Source organism: Oncorhynchus clarkii, chromosome 26, assembly GCF_045791955.1.
Source record: "Oncorhynchus clarkii lewisi isolate Uvic-CL-2024 chromosome 26, UVic_Ocla_1.0, whole genome shotgun sequence".
Classification (NCBI taxonomy): domain Eukaryota; kingdom Metazoa; phylum Chordata; class Actinopteri; order Salmoniformes; family Salmonidae; genus Oncorhynchus; species Oncorhynchus clarkii.
This window is the reverse complement of record NC_092172.1, coordinates 9,901,701-9,921,075: the sequence shown is the minus strand read 5'-3', so window position 1 is coordinate 9,921,075 and position 19,375 is coordinate 9,901,701. Positions and strand designations below refer to the sequence as shown.

General features: G+C 42.8%; 2 protein-coding genes across 5 annotated transcripts in view; one reads left to right on the top strand and one right to left on the bottom strand.

Moving 5' to 3' along the window:
• LOC139384439 (T-cell immunomodulatory protein-like) overlaps window positions 1–17,579 on the bottom strand; it is a 125,245-nt gene extending 107,666 nt beyond the window's left edge. Inside the window, exons 1-6 of the mRNA XM_071129206.1 lie at window positions 17,178–17,579; window positions 16,675–16,759; window positions 16,324–16,463; window positions 16,132–16,183; window positions 15,890–15,967; window positions 15,581–15,675 (exon numbers count right to left, since the gene is read on the bottom strand). Of these exons, the coding sequence (XP_070985307.1) occupies window positions 15,581–15,675; window positions 15,890–15,967; window positions 16,132–16,183; window positions 16,324–16,463; window positions 16,675–16,759; window positions 17,178–17,361 (634 nt within the window). The 5' untranslated portion in view covers window positions 17,362–17,579. The remainder of the gene's footprint in view (window positions 1–15,580; window positions 15,676–15,889; window positions 15,968–16,131; window positions 16,184–16,323; window positions 16,464–16,674; window positions 16,760–17,177) is intronic.
• A 40-nt stretch (window positions 17,580–17,619) lies between these two features.
• LOC139384369 (phosphorylase b kinase regulatory subunit beta-like) overlaps window positions 17,620–19,375 on the top strand; it is a 61,737-nt gene continuing 59,981 nt past the window's right edge. Inside the window, exon 1 of one of the 4 annotated variants that reach the window (XM_071129086.1) lies at window positions 17,620–17,724. In XM_071129086.1, the coding sequence (XP_070985187.1) occupies window positions 17,661–17,724 (64 nt within the window). In that variant the 5' untranslated portion in view covers window positions 17,620–17,660. The remainder of the gene's footprint in view (window positions 17,725–19,375) is intronic. The other 3 variants (XM_071129087.1, XM_071129088.1, XM_071129089.1) reach the window with 3 other exon arrangements.

Genomic DNA, 19,375 nt, shown 5'->3' with positions numbered 1-19,375 from the left:
TTCTAAATGATTGATAGTTGCAATTCAGCAGTCATAAAGTATGGCCTTACTTACTTTGAAGAACTACAAAAATGTTGAATTTGTCAGACAGCATAGGGAGCAGCTCTATAGAGATGAGATGACTTGGAATTAAATAATAAAGTCATCAAATAAAATATTTTATTCAAGTAAAGTGAATTAATGATAGTTAATAAGTGATAAGCAGTAATGGGCAGTCACTAACATCACGGGACTTTTATTAACGGTTTCATTTAGTGTTGTCATAGCATTGAACCCACAATGCATAGTGCATTTGGTGTCAAAAAAATTACAAAATCTAAACCGAAATTGAAAGCTGTGATTATTTTTTCAATAACCGATCGGAAACCAAACATACCTCAAAAAACACGAATCGCCCAGCACTAAAGGCTAGAAATCACTCCTACTAGGTTATCATAGAGTCAACAGGGAGGAGCAGCAGAGTCATGCCATCAGTCCCAAACTCATAATTTGGCCTAACTAAATGAAACATTAAATCTCCTCCTCCTTCCATTCTCCTACTGACAATGATGATTAAAGCTCGATATACTTCTCTGGGTCAGACACTAAGGACTGTTAATTGGAGAGAGATTCTGTTTGGAGAAAATGAAGGGAAAACAAACAGCAGCAGCTGATGACAAATGGGGGTGAGCACATTTGAAGATAATTATAGTGCATCCACAGCTCAACCTCAAGTTTCACACAATGCTCACACTGTATGTGGGATGCTCAGCCATCCCTACTGTCTCTAGCATGTGCTACAGCTGGCTGGCGTTGACACCCTCTCTCACACAAGCCAGGCGGTTCAGCAAGGTGCGGTGCAGTGCAGTTAATGAGCAGTCTTGGTGGCTTTTCTCTCCCACCATTGTTCATTTATTCAAATAGAGGTGTGTTGTACTTGGAGTCAGAGGAAGGCAGTCTCCTGAGAGGTTTCCTCCATGCCAGACAAAACACCTTCACACAGAGAACAAGGCTAGGCCTAACGAGGAGGAATCAAACTGCTGACAGTCTTCCAACAAAAAGATGTCAAATTAACCAGGGCTTTGTTGTGACATATTTTCTTTGGTTTTCCAACAGGGAAAAAAATACAGTTAATGGGTTGTCTTGACAAAGATAGTTACATGAATGTTGCATAAGGTATGAGAACAATAACACCCGTGTGTATGAAAACAAAGTGCATCATAGTCAGTAATAACCAATCTACAAGATTATCACAGCATCCCATTTCAGAATGATGCAAGTGTTAAAGTTGCATCAACAGGCCAACTGCATTTAGAGCTAGTTAAACCCTGCCTGCTTTAAACCCGTGGTTAATGCCTAAAGCCTCCTGCCAGCAATGCTGTAAACCAAACAAGACATTCCTCTGCCCCCTCTGCATTAGTGTCCGATGAATCCAGACACCTCCCAAGCCCCACCTGTCTGCAGTTATCACTGCTGCGCCCGCTCCCATTAGCTGAGATGGGGAGCCTAAAAGCAACCATCTCCTCTCTCCATAGGCTTTAATGCCCCTGAGCAGCATATTTGTTAGACTGTTACTCAGCAAACAAGCTGTGACTCCAATTCCCTGCTCAGTGACAGACGGAGGGGAACAGAGAGGGCGGGGTGGGAGGCGAGCGCTTCACCCCTCAGGCTGGAGAGGAGATGGGATCATGCAGGGCCAAGTGAGTTTGATCTCATTTATCTGCCCAGGGGTTGGAGGCCGGATGTCAATTTGTGTACGAGTGAGGACTTAGAAGGGAAATATGGGTTGAATTAGGCAGCCCATAACGAGGGAAAAATTAAGCCATAATTGTGCTTGTGTGCGGGTGCTAAATATTCAGAGCCCTGAGATAGGCCATTCCGTTCTCATCGGTTTGTCAATTGCGTTTTCATGCATTGTGTTCTTATACAATGATGGGTAGGCCGTCACTGTAAATAAGAATGTGTTCTTCGCTGACTTGCCTAGTTAAATCAAAATAAATGAAAATGTACCTCCCTACTCCAGTCCACGTTTCTGCTGTTGCACGGGAGAAAGAAGCCTTTGACATTATAAAGGAAATGTCATGTCAGTCATCAGTGAAATGGATACCTCAACCACCAGACACAGGGAGCCTTCCAGAGATAAGCAGTAGCTTCAAGCTACTGAGTCCCTGCACCGACAAAATCCTTGCAGAACAGTACTGGCGTAGATAGAATTCAGGAGAAATACAGGCTAAACACGAGGTAAAAACAACTAGGACAATATCCCAGAGTCAATCCCTGTGTGACATGAGGATCCAGGGTACATCTCTATGAGACTAGAAAGAGACCTTCACCTCACAGCGGAGTGCTCAAATCTGTTATTTTCTCAGGTGCCGGTAAACATTTAAAAAAAATAATAATAATAATAATAATAATTGAATTTCAGACCTGCTGTACATCAGGTAATGGCAATGGTTGAAACGTCAGCCATGCCGAATCGATGATAGCCAAATAGCCATTCTGATGACAATATGCAGCCAGGAAAATCTAAATAAATGAAAAATGTACATTTACTTGAATCATTCAAATGAATAATTTCTGTGCTGCTGAAAATGGCAGACATTTATGCTCCAATGACTACTGCTTGAGCAAGGACAGACAGGACATGGACACTCAGTGGTTAGAGGTTTCCTCGCCGCACTACACGGTTAAAGTATATATTCTCTCTCAAGGACAGTAAACCCAACACTCAGCCCATTGTCCTATTAAAGAAGATGGGAAGGGAGAGATACAGACTGCCTGGCCAGCTTGAATGAAATGTGGCTCTGTCTTCTGCAGGGAGGAGGTGATCAGACCGTGAAACTACCAATTTAAAACTTGCCAAAGCCCAAAGGAGGATTTAGGCATGACATTAAAAGATGCAATGACAGGATTGAGATACAAAAACCTCAACATATTGTTGGTATTTGTACGATATTGTACGATATTGTACGTAGCTTTCAAGGAATGAAAAAAAAAAAAAAACTAGACAGGCCGGAGAAAAATGCACGAGAGCTGGACTGAGCCGACACTCTTCATGCAATAATCTCCAAAATAAAATACCATATTGTATCTATGTTTTCCCCATTCACCTCGTTTGTGTAACTGAAATGAAACGAGTTAGGGACAAACCCAAAAGACTCCGTCAAAGTGAGCTTCCGACATGAAGCAAAAAAAGAGCATGGAGAAGAGCATGACATTCAGGGCAGGAAAAAAGTGAAATCCCATAAATAAATCCTCCATAAGCCAATTCCTGTCCATATACACAGTGTGCCTTCAACCCAAAGCACCTCATTCACAAACATGACACAACGGCACCAGAAAATGGAAAGATGCTATTCTGAGGAGAAATAATCTCATAAAACCATTAAAGGGAACAACGTAGGTGCATTATGGGGGATTACACCAACTCCTCATACACTGGATTCCATTTCTCTGCCACTTGATTCTGGGGAGCAAAAACAGGAGTTTAACTGCTCACTGAAGTCCTGTAACAAGCCCACCCTTGCAGTGGAGTATAGCCTACGTACATAGTTAGGCCTATGTGAGCAATGTTATTGTGCCCATGTCGGAGAGAGTGTGTGTGTGTGTGTGTGTGTGTGTGTGTACTTGCAAACCTATTTGATTCCTGTAGTGAACATGGCTTTGCTCCAGACGCCCCTCAAGGTACTTAAAAATCAGAACAACTGTGTGGGTTTGACAAAGATTTTACTTACAGAGAGAGCAGTTACATCTTTCCATGTTGAGTGAGCGCATACGGTAGATCTTTCAATAAAAACTATTTATTCAAACAATTAAGCTTCAGGCAGATACTGCTGTGTGTTTGGTCTATATGGATGAACCCTGTTTGGTATTATGGTAATATACACCACTATAAGCCTGGAGGGGGAGAGTACTACACGTAAGAGGATTGCATTGGAAACAGCTGCACAACCAGAGGCCACAGATACACTGTATACAGTACATCAGTGAGAAATTAGATGCTTTATTTATTTATGCATTCATTTATCTACACAAACTGATGTAAACAAATGTATCGTACGTCTGATACTCTGACAGCTTTCCGGGAAGAGACTCAGCGTAAACATTGCACCTCAAAGCCTGGTCCCTCACGAGCACACTGTGCTCGTTTCGACTCTGTACTTATTCAAATTAGTACCGAACACTGCAAGTGTAGAACACTAGAATGTACGGTTCCATGTTAAGACGATCACAGAGAAAGTTGCCGTGTCTGACCTATGGCAGGTATCTTTTTGGGGTATTTGCTTACTGAGCTGGGACAATTTAACCAGCACATAATCATTCATATTTAAGCTGCTCAGGGATTAGAAAGCCATACTCCTTTGGACACGCCAGCCCACCTGGAGAGAGTATCTTAAAGGTTAGACTTCTTTGCTACATCACAGACAGGCTATGTTACAGTTTGGATTATGATTTCTTTCTGTGCTGGGTAAAGGATTGGCACTGTGGGTGTTGACCACCTTCGTCAAATGCAAGCAGGAATGTTACAACTGACAGGTTCAGCCAGTCAGTCCGTTTGAATGACTGCTCGCTGCCTGTTTCTCATATTCATCTTGAGACTGTCGACAAGATCATCTGTCCTAGTTTTTGTTGTTGTTTGTTGCCTAGGTCTACAGAGAAGCAGAGACCTGAGCCCCGGGGCACACGTCACGCTGGCAGGAGCCTGGCAAGAGTGCCGCGCCCAAACCAGGAGGCTGCCCTGTCGCCGTGGAAACGCTGTAGAGAAAATGGCTGCAGATTAAAAACAGCACAGAAATGTACAATTATATGGTCTTCTGCAGTGGGTGTCTGGTGCAGCCGCGTTTTAGCTGTGAAGAGCTTAGTGTGGGAGTGAGGATGCTGCTTTTCAGGAGGAAATGAATTAGAGAATTAGGTGAATCAGAGCGGTGTCTTTCAACTGCACCTCACCTGCCTGCCTCTCTAAGCATGGGGAGAGAGGGACTGGGATATGACTGTGTCGCCTGCACTAGAGGTCAAGAGAGTGTGCAAAGTTGTTCCCATGTTTTCCAATACCCCATAGCAGTGGCTCCCAAACTTTTTATAGTCCTGTACCCCTTCAAACATTCAACCTCCAGCTGCGTAGCAGCAGGGTCAACGCCCACTGAAAATGTAGTTTTTTTGCCATCATTGTAAGCCTGCCACACACACACACACTACCGTTAATTTATTAAACATAAAAATGAGTGTGAGTTTGTCACAACCAGGCATGTGGGAAGTGACAAAGAGCTCTTATAGGACCAGGGCACAAATAATAATCAATAATTTTGCTCATTATTTAACCATCATACATATAAAATCGTATTTGTTCATCGAAAATTCGGAATAAATCACCACAGGTTAATGAGAAGGGTGTGCTTGAAAGGATGCATATAACTCTGCAATGTTGGGTTGGCGAGAGTCTCAGTCTTAAATAATTTCCCACACAGTCTGTGCCTGTATTTAGTTTTCATGGTAGTGAGGGCAGAGAATCCACTCTCACATAGGTACGTGGTTGCAAAGGGCATCAGTGTCTTAACAGCTCAATTTTCCAGGGCGCAGGCCTATCCAGAAATCTGGCAGTGGCTTCTGATTAAATTCAATATTCACAGAATTGCAATTTTGATGAGGCTCTCTTGTTCAGATATTGGTAAGTGGACTGAAGGCAGGGCATTAAAGGGATAATGAATCCAGTTGTTTGAGTCATCCGTTTTGGGAAAGTATCTGCGTAATTGCACACCCAACTCACTCAGGTGCTTCGCTCTATTACATTTTACATTGTCCATAAGCTTGAGTTCATTTGCACACACAAAATCATACAATGATGGAAAGACCTGTGTGCAGTCCTTGTTAATGCAGACAGAGAAGAGCTCCAACTTCTTAATCATAGCCTTAATTTTGTCCCGCACATTGAATATAGTTGCGTAGAGTCCCTGTAACCCTAGATTTAGATCATTCAGGTGAGAAAAAAAATCACCCAGAAAGGTCAGTCGTGTGAGAAACTCGTCATCATGCAAGCGGTCAGACAAGTAAAAATTATGGTCAGTAAAGAAAACTTTAAGCTCGTCTCTCAATTAAAAAAAAACTTGGTTAACTTTGTTCAAGCAAGGCCCCTGAACTCTCGTGTATTTTCTGCACTATGCAATGATATGGGCAATGACCATGTAACGCTTTTACAACATACAGAAGTGCGCTGGTTAACCAGCGCACTTCTGTATGTTGTAAAAGCGTTACATGGTCATTGCCCCTTGATAACCAGCGCACTTCTGTATGTTGTAAAAGCGTTACATGGTCATTGCCCATATCATTGCATAGTGCAGAAAATACACGAGAGTTCAGGGGCCTTGCTTGAACAAAGTTAACAATTTTCACTGTAGTGTCCAAAACATCTTTCAAGCTGTCAGGCATTCGACTTGGCAGCAAGAGCCACTCGGTTGATGCTGCAGTGTACCCACGTGGTGTCGGGAGCAACTGCTTGCACACGCGTTACCACTCCACTATGTCTCCCTGTCATGGCTTTTGCGCCATCAGTACAGATACCAACACATCTTGACCATCAAAGTCCATTTGATGTCACAAAGCTGTCCAGTATATTAAAAATATCCTCTCCTGTTGTCCTGGTTTCCAGAAGAGGATGTCTTCCTTAATTGACCTCCATAAACGTAACAGACATAAACCAGCTGTGCCAGGCCCGCCACGTCTGTTGACTCATCCAGCTGTAAACGCATAGAATTCACTGGCTTGTATGCGAAACAGCAATTGTTTCAAACATCTCCTGCCATGTCACTGATGCGTTGTGAAACAGTGTTATTTGATGAAGGCATTGTCTGTATAGTTTTTTGGGCCTTTTCCCCCAGCATTGTCCCAGCCATATCCTCGGCAGCAGGAAGAAAGTCCTCCACAATAGTATGGGGCTTGCCTGTCCTAGCCACTCGGTAGCTCACCATCAGACGCTTCTAGCCCCTTCTTCGAGTTTGTTACAGCAAGAGATGTGAATTCGTCATTTCCGGTCACAACTTGCAGACTTGTTTTCGAGTTGCTGTGTGTTTTGTTGCCAACCTGTTTTGCTACCTGACAAATTTACGGTTTTTACTTTTTAATTACCGTTTATATTTTTGTTTTTTTTCCCTCAACTTTTACACTCCGTACGCTTTATCTGGACACGATTCGTCAGGACCTCCAACAGCCGAAGCGAAGTAGTAACATTAACATGATGCCTTCTAATTGCAGTCGCTGTACTCGCCTTACGGCGAGGATAGCTGTGCTACAAGCCCAGCTTCAGACGCAATCGCTAGGCAAGGGTAATTTCAGTGTAGGAAAGGATGAAACCACTTCTGTGCCACCAGTAAGTACAGATAGTAGTATAAATCCCCTGGCACAGTCCCCGCAGCCGGACAACTTTCTCATGGTTTCTGGAAGGAAATGCTGTAGGAACGCTCAACCGGTGTCGCTCATTCAGCCGACAGAAACTTTCAACCGGTTTTCCCCATTAAGCAGCAGGTCGGAGTCAGAGGCCGAGTCTTCTCTGGTCTCTACTCCTCCCGTTACGGGGTCTGAGACGCCGAAGCTTCCCACCATTAGCTCTGACAAATTGAAAACTCTAGTCATTGGCGACTCCATTACCCGCAGTATTAGACTTAAAACGAATCATCCAGCGATCATACACTGTTTACCGGGGGGCAGGGCTACCGACGTTAAGGCTAATCTGAAGATGGTGCTGGCTAAAGCTAAAACTGGCGAGTGTAGAGAGTATAGAGATATTGTTATCCACGTCGGCACCAACGATGTTAGGATGAAACAGTCAGAGATCACCAAGCGCAACATAGCTTCTGCGTGTAAATCAGCTAGAAAGATGTGTCGGCATCGAGTAATTGTCTCTGGCCCCCTCCCAGTTAGGGGGAGTGATGAGCTCTACAGCAGTCTCACAACTCAATCGCTCGTTGAAAACTGTTTTCTGCCCCTCCCAAAAGATAGAATTTGTAGATAATTGGCCCTCTTTCTGGGACTCACCCACAAACAGGACCAAGCCTGACCTGCTGAGGAGTGACGGACTCCATCCTAGCTGGAGGGGTGCTCTCATTTTATCTACCAACATAGACAGGGCTCTAACTCCTCTAGCTCCACAATGAAATAGGGTGCAGGCCAGGCAGCAGGCTGTTAGCCAGCCTGCCAGCATAGTGGAGTCTGCCACTAGCACAGTCAGTGTAGTCAGCTCAGCTATCACCATTGAGACCGTGTCTGTGCCTCGACCTAGGTTGGGCAAAACTAAACATGGCGGTGTTCGCCTTAGCAATCTCACTAGGATAAAGACCACCTCCATTCCTGTCATTATTGAAAGAGATCATGATACCTCACATCTCAAAATAGGGCTACTTAATGTTAGATCCCTTACTTCAAAGGAAATTATAGTCAATAAACTAATCACTGATCATAATCTTGATGTGATTGGCCTGACTGAAACATGGCTTAAGCCTGATGAATTTACTGTGTTAAATGAGGCCTCACCTCCTGGCTACACTAGTGACCATATCCCCCGTGCATCCCGCAAAGGCGGAGGTGTTGCTAACATTTACGATAGCAAATTTCAATTTACAAAAAAAAAGACGTTTTCGTCTTTTGAGCTTCTAGTCATGAAATCTATGCAGCCTACTCAATCACTTTTTATAGCTACTGTTTACAGGCCTCCTGGGCCATATACAGCGTTCCTCACTGAGTTCCCTGAATTCCTATCGGACCTTGTAGTCATAGCAGATAATATTCTAATCTTTGGTGACTTTAATATTCACATGGAAAAGTCCACAGACCCACTCCAAAAGGCTTTCGGAGCCATCATCAACTCAGTGGGTTTTGTCCAACATGTCTCTGGACCCACTCACTGTCACAGTCATACGCTGAACCTAGTTTTGTCCCATGGAATAAATGTTGTGGATCTTAATGTTTTTCCTCAAAATCCTGGACTATCGGACCACCATTTTATTACGTTTGCAATTGCAACAAATAATCTGCTCAGACCCCAACCAAGGAACATCAAAAGTTGTGCTATAAATTCACAGACAACACAAAAGATTCCTTGATGTCCTTCCAGATTCCCTCTGTCTACCCAAGGACGCCAGAGGACAAAAATCAGTTAACCACCTAACTGAGGAACTCAATTTAACCTTGTGCAATACCCTAGACGCAGTTGCACCCCTAAAAACTAAAAACATTTCTCATAAGAAACTAGCTCCCTGGTATACAGAAAATACCCGAGCTCTGAAGCAAGCTTCCAGAAAATTGGAACGGAAATGGCGCCACACCAAACTGGAAGTCTTCCGACTAGCTTGGAAAGACAGTACTGTGCAGTACCGAAGAGCCCTTACTGCTGCTCGATCATCCTATTTTTCTAACTTAATTGAGGGAAATAAGAACAATCCGAAATTCCTTTTTGATACTGTCGCAAAGCTAACTAAAAAGCAGCATTCCCCAAGAGAGGATGACTTTCACTTTAGCAGTGATAAATTCATGAACTGGGCAAACAACAAAATGTAGAATTACTGATGCTAGCATTGGATGTGCTCGTGGAAGCAGAACAACTTGTCGTCGACAGGTGCAGGTGTAGTACTGCTGGTAATAGCATAACTACCAGTAGAGCTTGTATGTGTCTCTATGGACACGGGCCTTATTTTTTTTAACCATTTATCAATTTTCGAGCAAACGGAATGAGCAGCAGCTATGTTTGGCTACATTTGGACCATTGGTGGAAAACCCACGGGAGAGTAACGGTTAATGTGATTGGATGTTAATTATTTGACTAGGCTATCTGCTAAATACGGCTGCTAGAATCCTGACTAGAACCAAAAAATTTGATCATATTACTCCAGTGCTAGCCTCTCTACACTGGCTTCCTGTCAAAGCAAGGGCTGATTTCAAGGTTTTACTGCTAACCTACAAAGCATTACATGGGCTTGCTCCTACCTATCTCTCTGATTTGGTCCTGCCGTACATACCTACACGTACGCTACGGTCACAAGACGCAGGCCTCCTAATTGTCCCTAGAATTTCTAAGCAAACAGCTGGAGGCAGGGCTTTCTCCTTTTTATGGAACGGTCTGCCTACCCATGTCAGAGACGCAAACTCGGTCTCACCCTTTAAGTCTTTACTGAAGACTCATCTCTTCAGTGGGTCATATGATTGAGTGTAGTCTGGCCCAGGAGTGGGAAGGTGAACGGAAAGGCTCTGGAGCAACGAACCGCCCTTGCTGTCTCTGCCTGGCCGGTTCCCCTCTTTCCACTGGGATCCTCTGCCTCTAACCCTATTACAGGGGCTGAGTCACTGGCTTACTGGGGCTCTCTCATGCCGTCCCTGGAGGGGGTGCGTCACCTGAGTGGGTTGATTCACTGATGTGGTCATCCTGTCTGGGTTGGCGCCCCCCCCCCCTTGGGTTGTGCCATGGCGGAGGTCTTTGTGGGCTATACTCAGCCTTGTCTCAGGATGGTAAGTTGGTGGTTGAAGATATCCCTCTAGTGGTGTGGGGGCTGTGCTTTGGCAAAGTGGGTGGGGTTATATCCTTCCTGTTTGGCCCTGTCCGGGGGTGTCCTCGGATGGGGCCACAGTGTCTCCTGACCCCTCCTGTCTCAGCCTCCAGTATTTATGCTGCAGTAGTTTATGTGTCGGGGGAGCTAGGGTCAGTTTGTTATATCTGGAGTACTTCTCCTGTCCTATTCGGTGTCCTGTGTGAATCTAAGTGTGCGTTCTCTAATTCTCTCCTTCTCTCTTTCTTTCTCTCTCTCGGAGGACCTGAGCCCTAGGACCATGCCTCAGGACTACCTGACATGATGACTCTTTGCTGTCCCCAGTCCACCTGGCCATGCTGCTGCTCCAGTTTCAACTGTTCTGCCTGTGATTATTATTATTTGACCATGCTGGTCATTTATGAAAATTTGAACATCTTGGCCATGTTCTGTTATCTCCACCTGGCACAGCCAGAAGAGGACTGGCCACCCCACATAGCCTGGTTCCTCTCTAGGTTTCTTCTTAGGTTTTGGCCTTTCTAGGGAGTTTTTCCTAGCCACCGTGCTTCTACACCTGCATTGCTTGCTGTTTGGGGTTTTTAGGCTGGGTTTCTGTACAGCACTTTGAGATATCAGCTGATGTACGAAGGGCTATATAAATAAATTTGATTTGACCTCATATGGTTTGGACCACCACTTGCTATCTTTGTGGCCTGGTCAGCAGCATCACAGAGAGGTATTGTATTATCATGCGCCCTATTCGGGGATGATCAGAGGAGGGTCAACCCCATGTTGCGACTCCAATTTTAGTTGTGTTTAAAGCTGTAAACATACACGGCCGAGGTGCATCCAGTGACCCTCTACCCACGACTCCTTTTAAGAGATCTGAAATTGCTTCCTGTTCAATGTCAAGGCCTCATTTAAGCTGTAAATTGGACTGCCGAGCAGCCGCTGTCCCCCTCTACAGTATATCACATGACCAGTCTGTATCATGTCTCACCTCTCTTCCACTTCTGGTGTTTTCTGTTCACTCCTCCTCATCCCCTATCTGATCTATGTTCTGGTAGTTTATTAAGATGAGCAGCTTGTGATTACTACAGATGGTTAAGTATCCCTGTAAAAATGCTCCTAAATGGCTAATTCTGACACACTTGAGTGGTTCTACTGCTACAAAGATCACCGAGTCAGCACTGACACAATAAGACGAGCAAAAGATGCTTAACGTGACAACGAGCTCTAATAAGCCTCTAGCATCACATAACAACCTTGAGGGATTTTTACATGTAATTGTATTTTGCTCTGTTATATCTTACTACAGTGTGGAGGTTCCCTGGAGTCGGTATCAGTTTCAGATCTCGATAATGGTTTTGCTATGCCGGGGAATCGGAATGCGAGAACTCATTAGAAAAAGGTGGTAATTGCCAAATAATTATAAATGTCATTATGCACAAAGACACCGAACCGATACTATCATATGGCTTGTCGCTAGGCAACGTGGCTTTGCAACACTCCCCGCAGTATCCAATTAGGAATAATTTTTTCGGTTCGAGAGAAGTTGATTGTTGGTGTAATGCAAGGGAAATAGATTTGCCTCATCAAGGTTAATGGAGTGGGACTTCATAAAGGGATCGACTCATTGCAGAACTGGATGATTTTAAAAGGCATATTTAGATGTTTGGCCTGTTTTGAATCACTGTGTCGCATTTTGCATGTTAGAAGCATCGTTGTTTTTTTTTTATGTATACAGAATCATTTCTGGTTTTGTCGTGGAATATTCTAATCAAGTGAGAGAGAGACTTTGTAATTTCTTCTAACAATCATAAGTCGCCTCAGGTTCATCTTGTGGTTAGTGGTAGCCGAGTGGTTAGAGCATTGGGCCAGTAACCGAAAGGTTGCTGGATCGAATCCCTGGGCTGACATGGTAAAATTCTGTCTTTCTGCCATTGAACAAGGGAGTTAACCCACTGTTCCCCGGTAGGCTGTCATTGTAAATGAGAATTTGTTCTTAATTGACTTGCCTTGTTAAATAAAGGTTCAATTAATTAAATTTAAAAAACACACAAAAAAACAACCTGGCTTAGTTTCCCAGATGCCAGGATGATTAGGAACAATGAGGGGTTTGCTCTACTCCTGGTGTCTATGGAATGCAGTCTTTAACTCAATTGTCAGCTCAAGCTGTCTCGAGTGATTATATGCCCAGATTAACTGCAGGGAGCTAGAGTGGAGACCATCCCTTTAAAAAAAAAACAACACAGCATTAGTAGAATAGAAATGTCTTACTATTTGTTAAGTATTTATTGTTACCTATTAATATCAAACAAATACATACTTCTATTTCCATAATATTGATTAGGTTACCATATGTTTGCGAAGTGTTTGGCATTGGCCTACCTGTTTTTAAAGATCTATTGTAGGCCTACGTGAAGCATTTGTAACATATGCTGTAAATTAACATGACCTTGCGAAAGTATTCGGCCCCCTTGAACTTTGCGACCTTTTGCCACATTTCAGGCTTCAAACATAAAGATATAAAAATGTATTTTTTTGTGAAGAATCAACAACAAGTGGGACACAATCATGAAGTGGAACGACATTTATTGGATATTTCAAACTTTTTTAACAAATCGAAAACTGAAAAATTGGGCGTGCAAAATTATTCAGCCCCTTTACTTTCAGTGCAGCAAACTCTCTCCAGAAGTTCAGTGAGGATCTCTGAATGATCCAATGTTGACCTAAATGACTAATGATGATAAATACAATCCACCTGTGTGTAATCAAGTTTCCGTATAAATGCACCTGCACTGTAGTCTCAGAGGTCCGTTAAAAGCGCAGAGAGCATCATGAAGAACAAGGAACACACCAGGCAGGTCCGAGATACTGTTGTGAAGAAGTTTAAAGCCGGATTTGGATACAAAAAGATTTCCCAAGCTTTAAACATCCCAAGGAGCACTGTGCAAGCGATAATATTGAAATGGAAGGAGTATCAGACCACTGCAAATCTACCAAGACCTGGCCGTCCCTCTAAACTTTCAGCTCATACAAGGAGAAGACTGATCAGAGATGCAGCCAAGAGGCCCATGATCACTCTGGATGAACTGCAGAGATATACAGCTGAGGTGGGAGACTCTGTCCATAGGACAACAATCAGTCGTATATTGCACAAATCTGGCCTTTATGGAAGAGTGGCAAGAAGAAAGCCATTTCTTAAAGATATCCATAAAAAGTGTTGTTTAAAGTTTGCCACAAGCCACCTGGGAGACACACCAAACATGTGGAAGAAGGTGCTCTGGTCAGATGAAACCAAAATTGAACTTTTTGGCAACAATGCAAAACGTTATGTTTGGCGTAAAAGCAACACAGCTGAACACACCATCCCCACTGTCAAACATGGTGGTGGCAGCATCATGGTTTGGGCCTGCTTTTCTTCAGCAGGGACAGGGAAGATGGTTAAAATTGATGGGAAGATGGATGGAGCCAAATACAGGACCATTCTGGAAGAAAACCTGATGGAGTCTGCAAAAGACCTGAGACTGGGACGGAGATTTGTCTTCCAACAAGACAATGATCCAAAACATAAAGCAAAATCTACAATGGAATGGTTCAAAAATAAACATATCCAGGTGTTAGAATGGCCAAGTCAAAGTCCAGACCTGAATCCAATCGAGAATCCTCACTGAACTTCTGGAGAGAGTTTGCTGCACTGAAAGTAGAGGGGCTGAATAATTTTGCACGCCCAATTTTTCAGTTTTTGATTTGTTGAAAAAGTTTGAAATATCCAATAAATGTCGTTCCACTTCATGATTGTGTCCCACTTGTTGTTGATTCTTCACAAAAAAATACAGTTTTATATCTTTATGTTTGAAGCCTGAAATGTGGCAAAAGGTCGCAAAGTTCAAGGGGGCCGAATACTTTCGCAAGGCACTGTAATAACCACATAGATTTTATACAGATATTGCAATCATGAAAGGATGAAATTAGTCTATCTCATAATGGTATTGTACTGACTCTTCCTTAATATGGGATTTGACTTCCTGGGAGAAAAAAAATCGAAAAGTAGTCTAAGTGACAGGTTTGTCGGATGGAATTTTGTGGAAAAAGAGAAATCCAGTAAAACAAGAAGAAGCCGATTAATTTATTCAGTGGTGAGGAAAATGGGAATTCCTCTCTCTCTCTTAGTCAACTTAAATTGTTGAACTATATTATATTTTAATCCAATTGTTTGGAGCGTAAGGAACTCTTAGGAGAACGTTTGTGTACCATACAATAGAAAAAAAAGGGATAATTGCCTTGACAGATCATCTACCCAGCTGTCTCATGAAACTTGTGGAGTAGGCCATCAGGCCGGGACGATACCAGTACCGCAATACTCATTAGTGTCGTGGCAAGGAAAGAAAACACAAACCGGATTTAACTTCTTTAGGAAAACAGCCCTAATGTTGGAAACAAACATTATGTTGTCATCCAGAGTAATTTTTTTTCTTCCAAGCTATAGCACACAATGTTTGGAGTGCTTCGAGTTTGGTCTGCTTCGTGTTTTCATTTTTGCGATGGAAAATAATATTGTGATACCGGCCCTAGTATGCCAACATTCTCTCCAAGGGTTGAATACCACAAGGTAACCCACATACTTATCCCAATACAGACGGGAAATCTTTACCAAGTTACTACATCATATCAATTCAAAAAGATATGAAGAGAAGAGGATGGGCTGCCAAGAACAGACTCAAATTCCCTGCTTTTGTATACAGTATGTGAAATGCTGATTTTGACCATTTATAGAAGCATCTAGAAGAGTGCCCAATTACGCAGAATGAACTCACTACTCTTGACTCTAATGCTAACGAGACTGATTACACAGCCATTAGATTGCTATGCACCACTGTCCATATGTTTCATTGTAGAAAGTGAGTCTATAGACTCCAATCTTGCTGAAGAAATTGAAAAGATATTGCACACCAGCACTACACACACCATGTAAAACAATCTAATCTGGTATGGTTCCAAATTAGCTTCCATCCAGCCTGTCTGTAATACCAGATTACTGAGTCTGGCAATGCAAGGTTCCAATAACCCATTTAGGATATTTGTCTACTCACCGGCGGTGAAATCCTTATTTAGGTCGATGAAAGCATTGGAATGAGGAATACGTATCTTGACAGGTGAACTAAGAGCTGGCTGCCACACTGCGTTCCTGTGAGGAAAGAACACAACACAACGTGATTCATGTGCTCAGCAGACATTCTGAAAAAACACAGAACAACAAAAGGTACTATTTTTAACACTACATACATCTACAATATTTCAATTGCAATTGAGTTTTGTCAAGACATGGAGAATAATGTAAAATAAAACAATGTCTATGGGGACTGCAAAGTATTGAGTCACTTTTCAAATCTCCACCTTACCTTCCAGTAAGATAGCAGACTTCAGTGGAGAAATCAGCAGAAACCCCAAAGATGTCTGGAATCATGTCCCCATTGAAGCTGCGTAAGATAATTTCATTTATAAAACCGTCAAAACTCCCAACTCATGAGCAAGATCATAGGACTAAGTTTAGGAAAACAATATTGCTTACATGGAAACTCGTCATAGAAAACAACTCCTACAGGTGATTTGTAAAATAAAAAAAAATGCATGCATAACCTACTCCATTATCAGAGGTTGGTCCACAAATGTCTTATTAAGGTCAACTTGTTCATCTGCAAAACCAGATAAGAGATGTTAATCAGTTAGCTATTTAATAACAGTGAACAGAAGTAATTTTTCTGACTGTATTAGAGTACATTATTTCTTTGTATTCCATAAGCCTGAATCTAGGCCTAATAAAGCAACAATTTACCCAGGGTTTGGTTGTTTCCCCAGAATACAACAACCATTGTGTCTGAGGTGGCCTTGGTCTTGAGCTGAACTGTAAGAAGCACATCCATCTGAGAATCTCCATCGTAGTCTCCGGGAACAACACTGGTTATGATACAATTGCTGAGAGAGGAAAGATGTTTACCGAGTGCCAGCTGTTGACATAAGCCAGTAAAGAATAGCATAAGGCTTTTCTCAGTGACAGCTAAAATCATCTTGTGTCAATCTACCCTAACCCACAGAGTTTGACTGGACAATGTGGAATTATTGATGCTTCAAGGTGAGAAGTGATGTGTGCACTAGTACAATTGAGAGAATAAGATCAGAAACTTACACAGGCAAATCCTTTTTAGTGATATGTACTTTGGGCTTGAAGTATGGGGCTTTCAGATCAGCCAAGAATATCACCAACTCAGATTCTGAAAGTTCAATGAAATATGCAATAAAAAACAATGCACACAATACTCAATTTCAAAGTCACCACAGCAGTCACAAAACCATATCAACAATGCAGTGACTAATTCACTGAAATACATTCATTGGTGAGAGATCTAGATCCATTTTATGCTTTTGTTTCAATCTAGTTACTAGGCTACTGTGTCTTGTAATGTAGGTAATGCATTGAACACCAAACAGCTTTTCAAAGCAGAGAAAATAGATTTCTACGTAATCACTGTTTTCATTGCTCTGCTAGATTAGCTAGCATCTTTGGAACACATGCACAGCAAATGTCAATAATTCAAATATCCTCATCTAGTATCTAGCTAAAGTTTCTATATTATTCACTAGCGAAATGTATCCTATTGAAAAGCCAGCTAGCTAACGTTAGCTACTCACGTTCTCTGATGATGAAAATATCTGTCTGTTTATCCGAGTTGAAATCACCAAAAGCAGCCACAGTGCCATGATTTTCAGACCCGAACAAGTCAGTTGTTACATCTTGAAGAGCAGATGCTGAATACTTCCCTGCAAAATACACAGTAAATGTAAAAATATTGATAAACAATATCCACATCCTCATAGTTCAATTCAAACACAAACTGGAATACTGCAGTGCGTGTTCGGTTTACGGCAGATGGTGAATGGACAGCAAGCAATGCCTTAAGCCTAAATGAGTGGGGTTTGACACTTGTGAAGAAAAAAAAATCTAGCCTTATTTAGTCGTATGTATAAAGTTAAAGAACATAATTGGCACAAGAGGTAGAAAGACTCTTGACATGTTCATTAAAGGGGTGGTGTGACGTCACACCTTCAGCGCTTCCTAGTTTACTGCAGTGTCGCAACGTACTATCACTTGGTAAACACAGAGAACCAACCAACATGTCAAGCTTGGGAGATGTCGGCAGGAAACTCCTGGAAATCAAAGCCAGACAAAAGCGTTCAGGTTTGACAGTGTGTTATTGTAACATGCCTTTTTGTTGTATTTCTGCAAACCTCTGAATGCCCTGAGTGAAAAACAAACGAAACAGATTAACGTTATATCAGCCTGCTATAGCGGGCTTGCATGAGCATGAAAGGTCAAGCTTATACGTTTGCTGCTACTGAAGCTATTTTAGGAACTTCACATCAGGTGTTGCTTCTACCCTTGTCGTTTGTGTTAGGCTACATAAAACAGCAATGTTATCATACTGAACGAGAATGAATGTACATGTAGGCCAAAGGAGGCTGGTGGGAGGAGCAATAGGACGGGCTCATTGTCATGGCTGGAATAAATGAAACCGAGTCAAACGTGGTTAACGCAATTTGAATACCATTCCAGCGAGCCTCATACTCATACTGTGGGGAGAACAAGTATTTGATAACCTGCAAAATCGGCAGTGTTTCCTACTTACAAAGCATGTAGAGGTCTATTTTTTGATCATAGGTACACTTCAACTGTGAGAGACGGAATCTAAAACAAAAATCTAGAAAATCACATTGTATGATTTTTAAGTAATTCATTTGCATTTTATTGCATGACATAAGTATTTGATACATCAGAAAAGCAGAACTTAATATTTGGTACAGAAACCTGTGTTTGCAATTACAGAGATCATACGTTTCCTGTAGTTCTTGACCAGGTTTGCACACAATGCAGCAGGGATTTTGGCCCACTCCTCCATACAGACCTTCTCCAGATCCTTCAGGTTTCGGGGCTGTCGCTGGGCAATACGGACTTTCAGCTCCCTCCTAAGATTTTATATTGGGTTAAGGTCTGGAGACTGGCTAGGCCACTCCAGGACCTTGAGATGCTTCTTACGGACCCACTCCTTAGTTGCCCTGGCTGTGTGTTTTGGGTCGTTGTCATGCTGGAAGACCCAGCCACGGCCCTTCTTCAATGCTCTTACTGAGGGAAGGAGGTTGTTGGCCAAGATCTCGCGATACATGGCCCCATCCATCCTCCCCTCAATACGGTGCAGTCGTCCTGTCCCCTTTGCAGAAAAGCATCCCCAAAGAATGATGTTTCCACCTCCATACTTCACGGTTGGGATGGTGTTCTTGGGGTTGTACTCATCCTTCTTCCTCCAAACATGGCGAGTGGAGTTTTGACCAAAAAGCTCTATTTTTGTCTCATCAGACCACATGACCTTCTCCCATTCCTCCTCTGGATCATCCAGATGGTCATTTGCAAACTTCAGATGGCCCTGGACATGCGCTGGCTTGAGCAGGGGGACCTTGCGTGCGCTGCAGGATTTTAATCCTGACGGCGTAGTGTGTTACTAATGGTTTTCTTTGAGACTGTGGTCCCAGCTCTCTTCAGGTCATTGACCAGGTCCTGCCGTGTAGTTCTGGGCTGATCCCTCACCTTCCTCATGATCATTGATGCCCCACGAGGTGAGATCTTGCATGGAGCCCCAGACCGAGGGTAGTTGAACTTGAACTTCTTCCAACCCTGATGTCCTTACACAGCTCTCTGGGCTTGGCCATTGTGGAGAGGTTGGAGTCTATTTGATTGAGTGTGTGGACAGGTGTCTTTTATACAGGTAATGAGTTCAAACAGGTTCAGTTAATACAGGTAATGAGTGGAGAACAGGATGGCTTCTTAAAGAAAAACT